This window comes from Chiloscyllium punctatum, chromosome 5, assembly GCF_047496795.1.
Source record: "Chiloscyllium punctatum isolate Juve2018m chromosome 5, sChiPun1.3, whole genome shotgun sequence".
NCBI classification, from domain to species: Eukaryota; Metazoa; Chordata; class Chondrichthyes; order Orectolobiformes; family Hemiscylliidae; genus Chiloscyllium; species Chiloscyllium punctatum.
The window spans coordinates 123,069,798-123,088,275 of record NC_092743.1 but is presented as its reverse complement, the minus strand read 5'-3'; the positions used below and the strand labels follow the sequence as shown (position 1 = coordinate 123,088,275).

General features: G+C 39.6%; 1 protein-coding gene across 1 annotated transcript in view; it reads right to left on the bottom strand.

Annotated features, from left to right (window-relative positions):
* The window catches only part of csmd3b (CUB and Sushi multiple domains 3b), a 1,933,688-nt gene that overhangs the window by 399,956 nt on the left and 1,515,254 nt on the right, over positions 1-18,478 (bottom strand). The window contains exon 19 of the mRNA XM_072571243.1: positions 10,762-10,878. Within this exon, the coding sequence (XP_072427344.1) occupies positions 10,762-10,878 (117 nt within the window). The remainder of the gene's footprint in view (positions 1-10,761; positions 10,879-18,478) is intronic.

Genomic DNA, 18,478 nt, shown 5'->3' with positions numbered 1-18,478 from the left:
TTGAAAGTTAATCTACAAAAGTTAGATTTGAAAACATTTATTCCTTGAAACAAAGTGTAAGAATATTTGATCATGATAACTTTCTTCTCCTTTGAGACACCTGTCATATAATAATTTGTCATCAAAACAGTAATATCTATCTGGTCCCCTGTGAGATAGTAATCATGTACATTGTATCCAAATTATATTCTCCAGCCTTTGTCTCATTTCAGTTTCTCTCTTCCACACAATTTCTTTAATACCAAATAAGCGATGCTTCAATATTCCATTCTTCTAATCCACATGCACAAACCTATGAGAGTGAAATAATCACAGTATAGGAACAATGAAACGTGTCTCATTCAAAATTATAGGTGTGGGGTTGGGGAGTGGGGGTGGGGTTCACAGTATGTTCATGTAAAAAAACATGTGATTTTGGGTGTAAGTGGGGAGATAAGGTCCTAGAAAATTGAAAACGAGTCAGAAAGCTTCCTCCAAATGGTCAAAATCAACATCGCAAGCAAACATCCCTGGGTCAGCTGCTTTATCAATTTCAATATGTTAATCATACAATTAGTGTGACATTCACATGGTTTGTGCAATTTAACTGTGACCCACTGGCTTCCGAGGTTTCCTTGTGCACACTAGGGAAAACAAATAAGGAGATGAAGACATGATAGGGATATATGTCAATAAGCACTGACACCTCGCAGCTGTTATCCTATCTTGTGTGAATGACTTTTTTTGTCCCCCAATACTTGTGCTGAAAGCTCACTTTTAGAATTATAATAACTGCTTTTAGAATACACATTTAAAATTTTAATGCAATTTCTACACAGCTGAGGCTTGTACATCTGATCTGCACTTTGGAATGTTGATCTATTAGCCCAGCACTCGTGCCAATTAGGAACATAGACACAGGAGTAGGCTGTCACCCCTTCAGCCTGTTCCACCAGTCATCGAGCTCACAGTTGATCTGTATCCTAACTCAAAATATCCACATCCCTTTATATCTTTGCTTAATGAAAAAATTATCGGTCTTGGATTTAAAATTAACAACTGATCTAGCATCTACTACCATTTGTCAAAGACAGCTCCAAACTATGCTTTCAGTTGTAGAATCCCCAACCAGTGGAAATAGTTTATCTTTATTAAACCTGTCTTTTCCTGTGAATATTTTTAAGACTTTGACCTTTCTAAATTCTAGACAATTAAGTAAAACTTGTATAATTTCTCCTCATTACTTAACCCCTGAAGTTGCATTATCATTCTTGTAAACTATGCTGTACTGTCTCCTAAGCCAACATATCCTTGCTAAGGTGTGGTGCCCAGATCTTCTCTCAATACACCAAGTGGGGTTCAACCAGGGTTTTATAAAACTGTAGAATAACTTCTACATCCTTATACTTCAGTCGTCTGGATGTTAGCTTTCTGCACATATGGTATTTTCAAGATCTACACACCTCAAGACCCAAGTCTTTTTGGACATCTATTGTAGTTAACTTCATACTATCCTGAAAGTATACCATTATATCATTTTTCATTCCAAAATTGAAAACCTCATACTTACTTGCATTAACCTTCAACACCTACAGTTTTGCCCATTTACTTATTCGAAAATATCTCTTTGTAATTTTATGCTATCATCTGCTGCCAAAGTTGGTTTCATCAGTAAATTTGGATATATGACCTTCTGATGCCATTATCCAAGCAACTGATAAATGCTAGTAATAATTGAGTGCCAATCACAGATCCTTGCCAGACACCACTGGTCACATCCGGCCAATGTAAGGAGCATTCCATGATCCCTATTTTTGTTGCCTGCCACTCAACCAAATTCTGAGCCATGTCAGTAAATTGTCCTCAATTCCATGGGCTTGTACATTAGTTAATAGTGGTAAAAACAATGACTGCAGATGCTGGAAACCAGATTCTGAATTAGTGGTGCTGGAAAAGCACAGCGGTTCAGACAGCATCCGAGGAGCAGTAAAATCGACGTTTCGAGGAAAAGCCCTTCATCAGGAACAAGTCCAGAACATTAGTTAATAGTGTCTCAGGTGGGACTTTAGCAAATGCTTTCTGGAAGTCTGTACAAACAACATCAATAGACATTCAAATTAAAACAAACAGAAATTGCTAAAGAAACTCAGCAGGCCTGGTAACATCTATGGGAGAAAACAGAATTAATGGTCCGAGTTTGATGACTCTTCACCAGAACTGAAGAAGGTCTCTTTTTATGGCCCCTAATTCAACGGCTTCTGAAACTGGAATAAATGAGTTGCTGAACTAACTAGCCGAGTACCTGTAAATTCCTGTTACGTAACACTTCAGTCATGTTAGACTTGATCTGAAACAAGGATGAAGGTAACCAGCAGTACTATTAATAGTAGCAACAACATCAATGGGTCTGTGCTATGGCACCTGTAACTCCACAGTGACAGGTCTTGTTTTTAAGCAGAGATGGGTAGATGGAAAGAAGCTAGTCAGCGAGGGCACAAGCTTCCTCAGCATGCAGGAACATTAATTCTTGAGGCGGCTCAGCGTGGAATGTCAATTGGTGACAGACTTGTGCAACCTAATGTAACAAGACCCGGGACAAAATGGATCTTGTGGCTGTGCTTTATTAGTAGTTGTCAAACACAGCACAGCCAAAAATAGAAATGACCACAGCACTTCTATGATTCACAGCACTTCTATGTAGGTTTGGCAGAGACATGGGGATTTAACTGCCAGCACTCTGAGTTTTGAAATCCAAGAGGGTGCAGCAAAGACTGCTCCACTTTCTCCAAGGCGGAAGCATTGACTGTCTGGACAATAGGCAGATGGTGTGAATTACTTCTTGTGTCCTACTTGCTCATGTCAATGTACAATATCTTTCAATATTTCTTTGGGGCAGCTTGTGCACAGCTTATGCAGCACCTTCTTGATGCTATGCCTCAAGGAAACATTAGTTCTGATGACACGAGATAGTGCATGAGAATTTGAAAAGAAAACAAAGAAGTGTGAATGCTGGAAGCCAGAAACAAAAACAGAAACTGTTGGAAAAACTCAGCAGGTCTGTGGACAGAAAGCAGCGTCAATGCCTCATGTCCAGTTTTGAAGAAGGGTTTTTTTTCACTCCACAGATGCTGCCAGACCTGCTGAGTTTCTGCAGCAATTTCTGTTTTCGAATGAGAATTTGAAGTGCTTTGAGACAAATCTTCACTTTCACATTGCCTCTTTAGCATCTCTGTCATGGCTCCAGAAGCTCCTATCTTTTTCAACAACTCCTAAATAACAGCATTTCCATCCAAATCACAGCTTGGATCACATCACCAAGGCAAACTCTCCACCACTATCACTTCCTCCACAATCCATTCTAGTTCACTATCTTGTCAGTCACCAGATAAAAATCCAAACCATTTGCCTGGACTGTTCCACCATAGTGAGAGTGTCTGTGGTGATGTGTTGTCTGCATGGGTCTTGTATGAGGCACCCACAGCCATATTGTCTTCCTCTGAGGACTCACGATCATCCTCTTGGATCACTTCCTGATGAATGCTCAAAGGTTCAGTGTGAGAAATATATTAGAACTGTCAATAAAAGGATATTTTAAGCGATTCCTATGCACATTATTACATTTCATTGATGCCAAGTCAATGTTCTTGGCACTACAACTTTATAATCCTCCAATTAGATTTCCACATTTGCTCCTTACACTGGATGGCTCTTATTGTAAGCACAAAGTTATTTATTTGTGTGACTTATTTACTGATTCTTGGCAGCCTTTGGGTGGAATTCCTCTGGTGACAAGCTTCGAGGTAGGGGGGCATGTAGTTAAGCAGTATCTTGCTACACATGAGCCATACAGCCATGCTAACCTCACCAGGGTTATGTCCTAGGCAGAAATCCCATGGTCAACCTTTGCCTCTCTGCTTTCAATTCAAGGCCTATGTAGGTAATTCTTCACCACTGGAGAGCATCGTTTCACCAACACCCCCAACCCCGAGCCATTAATACACCCACAAGTGGACTATTGCAGTACAATGTGCACAGCACAAGCACCAGCCAAATAATTCATCACCTCCACAGGATAAGGATCATCACTTGAGTAAAAGAGGAAACAAGGGGATGGGGTACATTGTGAGGCAGCCCCTGCCCTTGCTAACAATGCTAAATTGCCCATAGAGTTAGGTGCATTTGTCAAGGGTAAATATGAGGAATGGGTTTGGGTGGGTTACTCTTCGGAGGGTTGGTGTGGACTAGTTGGGGCGAAGGGCTTGTTTCCACACTGTAGGAAGCCTAAACTAACCTAATCTACCACAGCCTCACCTGTTCATTAGAAACAACCATCCCCTTCTACCCACATTATGTCCTTGTGACCTAGTTATCCCTGTGGTCCTGGGACTCCTGTGGCTGTTTCTCCTGCAGCATCTATAGCCTTCTCTGTAGCACTACTGAGTGAAGCAGCTGAAAGTCTCTCATTGGCTGACAGCTCTTGGAAGCTGAGGCTTCCTTCCCGGGGTCTATATTCCAAGTGGAAGCCTGCAGCTGGACTCACAACTCCTTGACAGGGTGTGTAGTTTGACAGGATTATATGGAGACGAGGCAATGCGGGTGCCTTATGCAGGTGAAGCAATTGCCACCTTAACAAGATTCCACCATTTGATGCTCAGGCGGTTAGTTAGTTAGTTAGCTCAGTCGGTTGGATTGTGATACAGGGTAATGCCAACAATTTCTGTACTGGACTGAGACAGAATGAAGGTCTCAACTTTGCCATTCAATTGAGATATGGAGATCTTCAGGTCCAACCATTATCCCTGTTTAAGGAGAGAGCAGCTCTCTGATCCTCGGGGAATACAATGACTTTACCTTGTACATTAGCCCTCCAAAGCATTTCCTCTATTGACTAGTTGGGTGGGTTATGGTTTTATTCTAATCTAACAAATCATTGTCAGAGGATCATTTGTAATAGTGTTTTCTTATCACCTGCCACATAGTTACTTTTAACATCACCCGTGGACCTATCATTGAACTTCTCCTATATTTTAACTACCTGCTGCCCATTGATGGCATGTAGAAAAGCACATTAGTTCTCACATGTTCATTAATGAGCATGACCTTCACAGAATTCAAAATAAAAAATTCCTCCCAGAGAAAACTGCACCCAGTACTAAAGTTGTAAAATGATATGGACGCAGAAGCAGTGTGTCAATTATAGAGCCATAGAGTCATAGAGATATACAGCATGGAAACAGACCCTTCAGTCCAACCCGTCCCTACCGACCAGATATCCCAACCCAATCTAGTTCCACCTGCCAGCAGCCAGCCCATATTCCTCCAAACTCTTCCTATTCATATACCCAGCCAGATGCCTCTTAAATGTTACAATTGTACCAGCCGCCACCACTTCCTCTGGCAGCTCATTCCATACACGTACCACCCTCTGTGTGAAAAAAGCTGCCCCTTAGGTCTCTTTTATATCTTTCCCCTCTCACCCTAAACCTATGTCCTCTAGTTCTGGACTCCCTGACCCCAGGGAAAAGACTTTGCCAATTTACCCTATCCATGCCCCTCATAATTTTGTAAACCTCTGTAAGGATACCCCTCAACATCCGTCGCTCCAGGGAAAACAGCCCCAGCCTGTTAAGCCTCTCCCTCTAGCTCAAATCCTCCAACTCTGGCAACATCCTTGTAAATCTTTTCTGAACCCTTTCAAATTTCACAACATCTTTCCAATAGGAAGGAGACCAGAATTGCATGCAATATTCCAACAGTGGTCTAACCAATGTCCTGTACAGCTGCAACATGACCTCCCAACTCCTGTACTCAATACTCTGACCAATAAAAGAAAGTATACCAAACACCTTCTTCATTATCCTATCTACCTGTGACTCCACTTTCAAGGAGCAATGAACCTGCACTCCAAGGTCTCTTTGCTCATCAACACTCCCGAGCTCCTTACCATTAAGTGTATAAGTCCTGATAAGATTTGCTTTCCCAAAAATGCAGCACCTTGCATTTATCTGAATTAACCTCTATCTGCCACTTCTCAGCCCATTGGCCCATCTGGTCAAGATCCTGTTGTAATCTGAGGTAACCGTCTTTGCTGTCCACTACATCTCCAATTTTGGTGTCATCTGCAAACTTACTAACTGTACCTCTTATGCTCGCATACAAGTCATTTATGTAAATGACGAAAAGTATACGACCCAGCACTGATCCTTGTGGCACTCCACTGGTCACAGGCCTCCAGTCTGAAAAACAACCCTCTACCACCACCCTCTGTCTTCTACTTTTGAGCCAGTTCTATATCCAAATGGCTAGTTCTCCCTGTATTCCATGAGATCTAACCTTGCTAATCAGTCTCCCATGGGGAACCTTGTTGAATGCCTTACTGAAGTCTATTTAGATCACATCTACTGCTCTGCCCTCATCAATCCTCTTTGTAACTTCTTCAAAAAATTCAATCAAGTTTGTGAGACATGATTTCCCATGCACAAAGCCATGTTGACTATCCCTAATCAGTCCTTAGCTTTCCAAACACATGTACATCCTGTCCCTCAACAACTTGCCCACACCATTCCCCTCCAACGACTTGCCCACACCGAGGTCAGGCTCACTGGTCTTATCAGTGATCTTAGTCTGCCTAATGCACAAAGACAAGAATTAGAAATTCTGATAAAATATCAGGGGTAAAAAGTCAATTGATTTCACTAATTAAGCACATTGAAAATTAGAAATTAGTATCTGACCTAGAACTGTTACTGAAACTTTAAAGAGGTTGCAACAAACAGATTTTTAAATGTCACAGGGCAATTGGAAATTGCTATAAAGAAACAAAAAACGACAGTCAGGGGAATTAGAAATGAAGGCACTGCAACAATAACAAGAAAGCTGTAACAAGTCCCTACAAATCACTTTTAAGGCTTCAGCCGTGGTGCTTCATCCAGTTCTGGTGATGTTTTAGGAACAATGTGAAGGATGCAGAAAGAGTACACAGTTAATTGATTTAAATTATATCAAAGTTGAGAGAATTCAGTTATGTAGTGAAATACCAGAAGACAAAATTATTGTCCTTGAATCAGAAAAGGTTAACAGGACAATTCAGAGAGATGTTACAAATTGTCAAGATTTTGATTAAGTAAGTGAGGAAAAATTATTTCCATTGGCAGGGGTATTGGTTTACAAAGGACTTATTAAGGTGATTGGCAAAAGAACTAAAGAGATGAAAATTCTATTTTATGCTCCAAGCTGCTCTGATTTAGAATACACTGCCCAAAAAGGGATAATGAGAACAGATCCAATAGTACTGTTTAAAGGGAAATAAATGTTGCTTTGAAAAGTAAACATGTGCAGGATTATGGAGAAATATCAATAGATTGGACTAATTAGATAGCTATTTTAAAGGTCCAGTGCAGGCAAAATGAGCTGTTTAATTAAATAGTTTTATTATATTTCATTGGTATGTGAGGAGAAAATAAGGATGATAAAATGCAACATAGTGATTTGTTATATCCTCAGTTCCTCAATGCTCATGGTATCCATGTTTTTGTATTTTGCCAGATATATGCCCCTTATCTGTTGTTATGTCTAACCATTATGTATTTTCCTTGCTGAAGGAGTCATGCTGTTGGATGGCTGCATTATCAATTGGGATGTTCCTGGGATCCATAAGGTTTGTGGTGAACAATGGATATCAGTGTTTGTGATGAACAATGGATAAGCCTGCATCACTGTGAGGGGTACTGGCACTTCAGTTGTTTCATGCTTTCTGCTTTCTGTCATCTGTGTGGGGCTGCAGTGACAGAGCTAGTTGAATTTAACTCCCGCTGCTTGAATTGTGCAACACCACAGTGACCAAAGATTGATAACATCCCTTCACAAAAGATCTGTGTGAACACAAATCACTGGACATCTATAATGTTTTAGAATCCCTTTCTCATGTCTGTGTTTGCTCAGCACTTTCCTCTGAGCAAATGGAACTATCTGCATCTTGTTACAATTGAAATGGGAGGAAGGCAGTCTCTCGCTAGTCCTTCTAGTCATAACAAAAGTTTAATCTTTTTTATCCTGTTTCCAATATGACTAATTATTTAACTTATCAGTGTTGGATTGGGAAGACAAAAAAAACATTTTTTGATATATTGTGATTACATTATTTATTCAGCAAAGATGTCAAGCTGCTTAATACACATTTTAAATAACAAAGTAAAAATATTTAACATTCTAAATAAACCCAACAACACACATCAATTAAAATAACAAAATAAAGAACTTTCTCTGCAGAGATTAGTTTTGAAAGAAACTCTTTAGTCAAACAATGATTAGTTCTTGAAGACCAAAATGGTTAGACAGAATGTGTTTAAGATGACTCTTAATGAGCAACCTAGCACACATGCTCATAATTACATGATAGATGTCACTAAACACAAGCAGTTTTTACTGACATCTTCAAAAATGTTGTTCAAGTGTCATCAAGAATTGAGAGGCATTTTTCATAATTAACCACCACACCATTTGTACAGGCTTCTCACTGGACTCTCTAGAAAGAGATTTTTTTTTCAGAAAAGCAGACATCGAGCGATGTATCTTCTCTGTTTCAGCAACTGAAGTGATAGTGATATTCAAATTAAAGTCATAAATCCTAGGTAGGTGATTTCCAGTTAATCTAAAGTTAAGACATACTAATTCTAGTAAATCCAGCACCTCCCAGAAGTATGACAACTGTCATTTCCAAGAATTATCTTTAAAAAAAAGTCTCAATCCTTTTAGTAACTACATTTGACAAAAAAAACATTCGGGTCTCCAAATTTACCACGGTCCACAAGAATCCTAAGCATGAATCCTAAACAAAAAAGGATTTCTGAGTTTACCACTATTAGTGTCAATAACATGATTATGTTCACAATAAGAGACAGAAATGCAATAAAATGTTGCCCCATGATTTTAATGATAGAAACATAAGGAGAAGAATATGCCAAACAGTCTTTAGACCCTGCTTCATTATTCAATGCAATCATGACTGATCATGTACTTCAATGTCTTTTATCCTCTTACCGTCCCCATTATACATTTATATTGTTCTTAGAAATCTGTCAATCTGAACTTTAAACGTGCTCAATTGCTAAGCTTTCACATCTCTCTGGGGTAGTGAATTCCAAAGATTCACAACCATCTAAAGTTTTAAAATTTCTCACCTCATAACAAAGTGCTTTCTGCCTTACTTTGAACTTGCATACCCTGGTTCTAGACTCCACAGTCAGGGAAAACATTTTACCTGAATCTACTCTATTCATTGAAGTATTTTATTGATTCAATTTGATTACTTCACATTCTTTGAAATTCTGGAGAATACCTGCCCAAGTCATGGGTCCAGAACTGAGTGCCAGATTATAGTACTCAGATTAACTGAAACATGCGTAAATCAATCTGGCCTAGACATCCTTGGCAAGTACACATACGTTTCCTCCACCTTCTCTGAAGATGCAGCATGTGTTTATTATCTTCCCCCTCCTGGAGCTCCAGTCTTTGTTGTCACGAGTGCTGTGTAAGGTGCAGAAGACCTGAACCTTCAGGAAATTTCCACTGGGTGCATACTGAAGTGTGCTTCAGATCTGACTGGGTATCTGAACCACAAATTTAGTGACACAAATGCTCACTCAATAATTTCATGTGCTCATGTGACTTTTGTTGTAGCTTTCTTGAGCATGAGTCAGTGTGTTCCTTGGCTTCAGCCCTCCTCAAAGAACTGTCCATACTTCCTACTTTGAGGTTTGAACATTCATGTGAAACTTCACTAATGCAGGATAAACATTTCACTCAGTTTGCTGGGTAATATGCACACACAATTATCATTGGTAGATTACATTTGAGCTGAACATTGATGGAGTGGAAACCCTTTCAGTTAATGAATTCTCCTGGGCGATCTGGGGGCATAACCATTGCCTTGTGTGTACAATCTATGTCTCTTTGATCTTGTGAGAAACCAGCCTGTGCAACTTACTTCAACTCATCCTGACTGGCTTCATTATTAAGGAATTGTACTTACATGCTGGAGAATGTGCTTGGATTAAAAGTGAAAGTCAACAGGTACTTGTCAACTTGCAAATGCACTGAATGTTTCAGCTGTTTAGATCTCTTGTTTATAACAGCAATCTACCCATACTGAAAGAATAAAATTCACCCCTTAAATCTAGACAATCAGTAAATTTCTATTTAACTTTAGCACCACCTGCCAAAGTAAAACAGAAACAATTCTAATCCCACTGAGGATTGTCAAAAATATTGTACAATCAATAAGAGGGCTGGCATGTTTGGAATGTTTAATGTTTGATGTTTAAGAGTAATGCTGCTTCACTCAGCAAAAAGGTTTTGTCTCTCATCACAGATATCAAGGGAGAGAATCAGTTGGTCAGATTTTTTTGATTGTTCTCATTTATTTACTTCCTGGACACTGGGCTACTTTCCAGTTCCACTCTACCATGCAGTTCCATCCAATGCCTCAAACCTCCCAATTTTCACAAAATCTCGATCAAGCAGAAGCAAATTCAATGAATAATTCTGCTAAACTACTCCTTTTTCCACAGACTACAATTAAAATGTAAACTCTCTTCATTGAAGCCAGTGTTGTGCTGATTGAATTACCATCTTTGTTACAGATAGGACCAGATTGTCATTGACTTGTTTCATCACAAATAATTTTCTGACTCCTTTCAACTCAAAATTGACTACATGACTTGAATATGATTAGACAGATTATAAGCAAAAACAAATAACAATCTCACAGATGCAGTTCATTACCTTTACCATGGGAAACCTCCACAGTCCATGTACAATTTAATGAATTTGGATAGAAGTCAGGATAACCAGGTGATAAAATAGTACCAGTGGGTCCTCGAACATCACCACCACATAGTGCTACAAAAGAGAAATAAAAAGGAAATCAATATCTAAGTGAAAAATTGAAGTCCTTTGGATCTTTTCAGCAGTAAGCAAGGGAAAAATGGTTAAAATCCATGAAAATATCACAGGACAACTATATTTCAATTGTAATCATAACCTCGATATTTCCTAACATTACCACAAGTGATTCAAAAATATTTACAATGATCATACATTTCTGTGGGAAAACTGTGCTATAATAAGTCAAAAAGAATTACTGCAAATCTTAAATTGTCAGGTGTTTTTCTTTTCCTCAAAGAGATGTATTGTGAGCAGTCCCTTCAAGCCCATACAAACCTCTCAAGCCCAATTATGCATAGGAATTACGCCCATCAAATTGGTTTGAGAATTACTGTAAATTGTGCTACTCCATCTCTATTAGACAGATGTCTCTTCAGAGTGGTCTCCATGCCAGAATATAGCACTGTGTCACAGTCACTATCATTATAATCAAAATGGAAATGCAATCCATCCTTTGATACAGGCTGTTAAAAGCAAAGACAATTCAGCAAAATACAAGGGTAATAGTATCTTCGTGGACATTTGGAGGGTACAGTTTGTAATGGGGGTAAAAAATCCTCGACCAGTATTTCTAAAATTCTGTTATTAATAACTGCGAAAAGCAATCGTCTCTTGCCAGCTTCCCAACGCGCTGACAGTTTCAGCTGTTTTAAGCTGCTACTTACGCAGCATGCCACCCATCCTGACATGATAAATTCACTCCTAGGTCTGGACCGATCAGTAGACAGCCACTGAACTTCTCATTAAGCTTAGAACTACCTGCCTCAGTAAAGTTGTTGGAATTCAAATTGCACTGTGGACTATCTAAAATGTAAGATCGATGTCTTCCATACACAAGAGGGCTGGCATGTTTGGAATGCAGTTTGATATTTAAACAGGAGGAAAGCTGCTTCACTCAGCAAAAGGCATTTCTGTTTGCTCAATGTTAAAGTTGCATGTGGCATATTTGATGATTCTTGTAGTTCACAGTTGTGATAGATATAAAATGTATTGAATAAAAACAGAAAATATCAAGAATATTCAGCAGGTCAAACAGCCTCTGTGGAAAGTAACAAGAATTAATGTTTCAAACCATGATGACTCTAGATCAGAAGTTGGAAAGTTTGAAATATTCTAAATTTGAGAAGGGCAAGTGTGGATGCACAAAAGGGAAAGTATGCAAAGTGCAAATTGTTATTTTCTATTTTAAAACATTACAAAGTAAGTAATTTCACAGAATCATACAATTTTATCGCACAAAAGTTGATCATTAAGCCAGCTGTTTGAAGGGGTTCTGTTTGTTGTTTGTTCAGATGCCTACAATTCTTTTTTCCCTGACGGTATGTGGCCAAATTTACTTTTGAGCATTACAATTGAATCTGCTTCCACCAAACATTCCGACAGCATTCCCACATCATAACAACTTACATTATAAAAGTTCTTCTCATGCCTTCTCAATTTTTTGCCTTTTAAATTTGCACTTTTTAGTTAACAACCCATTACTCCTCAGTTATCAAAACCCCTTGCAGTTTTGAACACCTTTTCAGAATTTCTCTGCTCTCTAAAGAACAATACTAGCTTCTATACTCTCCCTGTGTACCTGAAATTCCACATCCCATTTTGGCCAATGTTCACTACACACTTCAGAATATCTTAACATTCTTTGTCGCCTTGAAAGAGTTGTGTATGTAAACTTTGTTTATAAATTCCATTTAAATTTATACCATTTATTTTGTATCACCTCATACTGTAAATTCTGCACTATACATTTTTCCAAATTTACTACGTGGCTACCCATTTCAATACTTACCATATTATCTCCTGAAGCCTACTCCAATCTTCCTCACTCCTTAGTACTTTTCTGAGTGTTATCTCGTCAGGAAATTTTGATTTCTTGCCCAATATACCCAAGTCCAGGCCATTAACATGAATCAGAAAAGCAATATCTGATAGCATCCCTTGAAGAAAACAAACCTTCTGCCAGTCTGACAACCATCCATTTACCACTACTCTCTGTTGAATTGTGGTGTTTGCTCACTATATTTTCCAATAGTTCATAAAATGCTGGAGTATGCTGAGACAATATCTTGACCTATGTCTTGATTCACTCTCCCACTTTAAAATTTCACCCATATTCATTGATTACAGGTATCCTGATTCTGCATAAGTGTCATAGATATTCACTCCATGCATAATCTTCTATTAATTTTCATTCTATTTTGTTTGAAAGGTTCAATATTAAAATTATTTGTCCAATGACTTCATTCTATCAGTTTGATTGATAAGTTAAGCATGGTGGTGCTCAAAGCAAGTAGCAAGGGAGAAAGTAGGCAGAGGTAACTTGTTAACGCAGCTAACAAATCAATTAAGGCTATTATTCAGAGGTTGGCTAGAATTTTCCATTCACTTCCTGAGCTATAGCCTAAATTGGTCCATTATTTTCCAGGTGGCCTGCAAGCCCTACTATGCCATTGGGAAGCAGGCAAATACTTGGAACAAGCCTCCGGGCATCAGGTTGGGACAGAACATGAGATGGAGTGCAGAGCTCCAAGATCACTTTGAGGCTCCCCTTGCAGCCACTTGAATACAATCATCCCTGCAGGCCATGCATAGACATTAATTCTCTCCACAATGGTAGTCTGGCAGTTGGAGCCATTTCATTCCTCAGGTTTACACCTAGTGTTCAACAGACTTCTCAAGATGGGGGTGGTTGGCTTAACTCAGTTGGTTGGATGGTTGGGTTATGAAGTAGTGTGAAGCCAACAGTGTGGGCTCAATTCTCATCACTGGTTAATGTTGCCATGAAGGATTATCCTCTCATCCTTTCTTCTCACACGAGGTATGGTACCCCTCAGATTAAATCACCAGTTGTCTCTGACAAATGAGACATCAGCCACATGATCTGGTAAGACGATGCCAACTTGACTTGGAGGTACCCTCTTTTTCTCTTACCAACAGAGGCAAGGGGTAGTTACTTTCATGCAATTGCCTTCCAGCTTTGAGAATCTGTCCATTGTCCTTAATTAGATTGTGAGTACAGTCTTCAGCATTAGCTGGCTAATCCCTCAAAATTCTAGCTGGATTTGGTCTCAACGTCAGAAAGCTGACTGTCAATGAAAAAATCCTGTCCTACCATGCACAAAGAAATGAACGTGAACAAATGATCTAAAATAACACATTTTAACCATTGACATTGTAATGACAATCAAATTTAATGCAACATCAGTAAAACATTATGTTGGTCAACTGTTTGTTCTGAAACGTGGCAAATGTTGCAGCAAATTTTATCAAGAAATATTATAACACTGTTTTAAAATTCCAAACGGAGAGTCAGAAAATGAGATTACAAAGTGGCATTTAAGGCTCAATGGACTACAGATGGAAAGCTGGAGACACTTATTTAAAAATAAATGCAGAATAGGTTCTGAACTTCTAATCATTTATTCAACATTATTATGCCTCAGGTAGCGGGAAGATATTCAGAACTGTAATTAATGAATGAACCAGAGGGAATTATTTTCATTAGTGCCCTCAATCAACTTCCTGAATCTACTGTATTATGCAAAGCATGCCTGGAGGAGGGCAGAAAGCAAATTAAGACTTCATGTTATGGAGGAATGTCAGAGCTTTAATTAGTTTCCTGTCCAAATCAGGCATACTAGTGATTACCTTCTCTATCATCTCTTACAATTTTAAAATTTTATAACAACTTTTTGGAATAAATTTTCAGCAAGGGGAAGACTTTCAATGCTCTGTGAAGAAAACAGAAAAGATTAAAGTTGGTCATTTTGCGGAAAAAAAAACCATAGAACAGTCAATGAATAAGGTAAACATGGACTTTAATGGATAACACTTTGACAAGATTGAGGAATTACAAAATAGAGTGTCAAGCATGGAATTCAACAATATATTAATGGTATCATATACTTACCAAGGGTGCAAAATACAAGCTGCTTTCAATCCCTTTCTCAATAAGTTACCAAACAATGAACATTTATTCAGCCAAGTAAATATTGTGGTAATCTAACACTGAGGGCAAAAGTGAAATAATTCTGAAGAAGGATCCGAAGAGTATTCAGTTCTGAAGTTTGGCTACTGGACCTGAAACGTTAACGCTGTTTTCTTTCCACAAGTGCTGCTAGACCTGATGAGTTCTTCCAGTAATTTCTGTTTGTGCTTTTGATTTCCAGTATCTGTAGTTCTTTTGCTTTTTTGTGCGTTTGAGGTTTAGATTGAATTGTGTAAAATCAATATGCTATTTGGAACCCTTATACTTCTTATGGCCGATGTGCATTCTTGAACATGTCCTTATGATGAATACAGAATAGATCAGATTGAACAGAAAGTGATTAAGGCACAAAGGGTAAGGTTAGCTTAGGCTTAGGTTTATACAACTCTGATTCTTTGCCCGAAAAATCACGGTGATAGACATCTACTCAGTTTCAATTGCTTCTCGAGGAGCCTTACAAAGAAAACAGATGCAAGCAAAAGTGACAAGAAAACAGAAAACAAGCATTAGAATCCTGATTTGGAGATGCCAGTGTTGGACTGGGGTGTACAAAGTTAAAAATCACACAACAGCAGGCTGTAGTCCAACAGGTTTAATTAGAAGCTCACTAGCTTTCGGGGTGATGCTCCTGATGAAGGGGCGTCGCTCCGAAAGCTAGTGTGCTTCCAATTAGAATCCCAAGAGTGTGGAAACAGGCCATTCAGCCCAACTGGTCCACACCAACCTTCCAAAGGGCATCCGACCCAGGGCCATTCCCATACTTTGTATTTCCTATGTCTAACCTGCACATTTTTGGACTCTGGGAAGAAACTGAAGTGTCTGATGGAAACCCACGCGGACACAGGGAGAATGTGCAAACTCCACACAGACAGTCACCCAAAGGGGAAATCAAACCTGAGTCCCCGGTGCTGTGAGGCAGTAGTGCTAACCACTGAGCCATCATGCCACCCAAGTAGTTCCTTGCCCCATTCCAGTTGATTCCACACAGCATTTAATAATCTGGAATATTAACATTAAGAATGGCATTGGGCTTTGCTTAGATTCCTTCCACCTGCCTCAGTTCTTTAAGACAGGCCTCAGCACCTTAGTATGAGTGTAATGCAAATTGAGCAACTTTCTGTACAGACTTGAGTCCTTAAGCTCTGGAGTTCAGCTTTTTTTTGTGTGAGAGGGCTTGCACTCCCTAATGTTAGATCCTCTGATTATCTGTCTTCTGACCCCTCTTGTGCTGCTAGTGCAATGACCAGAGGACTATCACAGATATTAAGAGTCTGGATGAAAGAACAGAAGAAGGTAATATGGGCTTTTACAGGTTGTGAAGATGTGACTGGGTAAATAATGTTGCTAGTGGATCTAAAGAAAGGGAATTCATGGAATGCTTACAGGATGGCTTTTTGGAACAGCTAGTCATGGAGCCCACAAGAGAGCAGGCTATTCTGGACCTAGTGCTTTGCAATGAACCAGACTCTATAAAAGATCTTAAAGTAAGGGAACCCTTAGGAAGTAGCGACCATAATATGGTAGAGTTCAGTCTGGAGTTTGAAAGGGAGAAGGCGAAATCTGATGTAATGGTGTTACAGTTGAATAAAGGTAATTATGAGGGCATGAGAGAGGAACTGACTAAAATAGACTGGAAGCAGAGGCTAACCGGGAAGACACTAGAGCAAAAATGGCAGGAGTTTGTAGGTATAATTGAGGACACTGTACAGAGGTTCATTCCCAAGAAAAGAAAGATTAACCGGGGAGGGATTAGACAACCTTGGCTGACAAAGGAAGTCAGGAAATGTATTAAAGAAAAAGAGAGATCCTATAAAGTGGCTAAGAACAGTGGGAAATCAGAAGATTGGGAAGGATACAAAAGCAAACAGAGGATAACAAAGAGTGTAATAAGAAATGAGAGGATCAAATATGAAGGTAGGCTAGCCAGTAATATTAGAAATAATAGTAAAAGTTTCTTTCAGTACATAAGAAACAAACGACAGGCAAAAGTAGACATTGGGCCACTTCAAACTGATGCAGGGAGCCTAGTGATGGGAGATAAGGAAATAGCAGGAGAACTTAACAAGTACTTTGCGTCAGTTTTCACAGTGGAAGACAGGAGTAATATCCCAAAAATTAAAGGGTGTCACGGGGCTGAGTTGAGTATGGTTGCCATTACGAAAGAGATAGTGCTAGAAAAGTTAAAAAGTCTTAAAATTGATAAATCTCCTGGCCCCGATGGGATACACCCTAGAGTTCTGAGAGAGGTTGCTGAGGAAATAGCAGAGGCATTGGTTGAGATCTTTCAAGAGTCACTGGAGTCAGAAAAGGTCCCGGACGATTGGAAGATGGCTGTAGTAACCCCCTTGTTCAAGAAAGGATCAAGGCAAAAGATGGAAAATTATAGGCCAATCAGCTTAACCTCGGTTAGAACATAGAACATAGAAGAATACAGCGCAGTACAGGCCCTTCAGCCCTCGATGTTGCGCCGATCAAAGCCCACCTAACCTACACTAACCCACTATCCTCCATATACCTATCCAATGCCCGCTTAAATACCCATAAAGAGGGAGAGTCCACTACTGCTACTGGCAGGGCATTCCATGAACTTACGACTCGCTGAGTGAAGAACCTACCCCTAACATCAGTCCTATATCTACCCCCCCTTAATTTAAAGCTATGCCCCCTTGTAATAGCTGACTCCATACGTGGTTGTTGGTAAAATTCTAGAATCCATCATTAAGGATGAGGTTTCTAAATTCTTGGAAGAGCAGAGTCTGATTAGAACAAGTCAACATGGATTTAGTAAAGGGAGGTCATGCCTGACAAACCTGTTGGAATTTTTTGAAGAGGTAACAAGTAGGTTAGACCAGGGGAACCCAGTGGATGTGGTCTATCTGGACTTTCAAAAGGCCTTTGATAAGGTGCCACACGGGAGACTGCTGAGCAAGGTGAGGGCCCATGGTGTTCGAGGTGAGCTGCTGGGATGGATTGAGGATTGGCTATCTAACAGAAGGCAGAGAGTTGGGATAAAAGGTTCTTTTTCAGAATGGCAGCCGGTGACGAGCGGTGTCCCGCAGGGTTCGGTGCTGGGGCCACAGCTGTTCGCATTATATATTAATGATTTGGATGAGGGAACCGGGGGCATTCTAGCGAAGTTTGCCGATGATACAAAGTTAGGTAGACAGGCAGGTAGTACTGAGGAAGTGGGGAGGCTACAGAAGGATCTAGACAGGTTGGGAGAGTGGTCCAGGAAATGGCTGATGGAATTTAACGTGAGCAAGTGCGAGGTCTTGCACTTTGGCAAAAAGAATATAGGAATGGACTACTTTCTAAATGGTGAGAAACTTAATAAAGCCAAAGCACAAAGGGATCTGGGAGTGCTAGTCGAGGATTCTCTAAAGGTAAACATGCAGGTTGAGTCCGTGATTAAGAAAGCGAATGCAATGTTGTCTCTTATCTCAAGAGGGTTGGAATATAAAAGCAGAGATGTACTACTAAGACTTTATAAAGCTCTGGTTAGGCCCCATTTGGAGTACTGTGTCCAGTTTTGGTCCCCACACCTCAGGAAGGACATACTGGCACTGG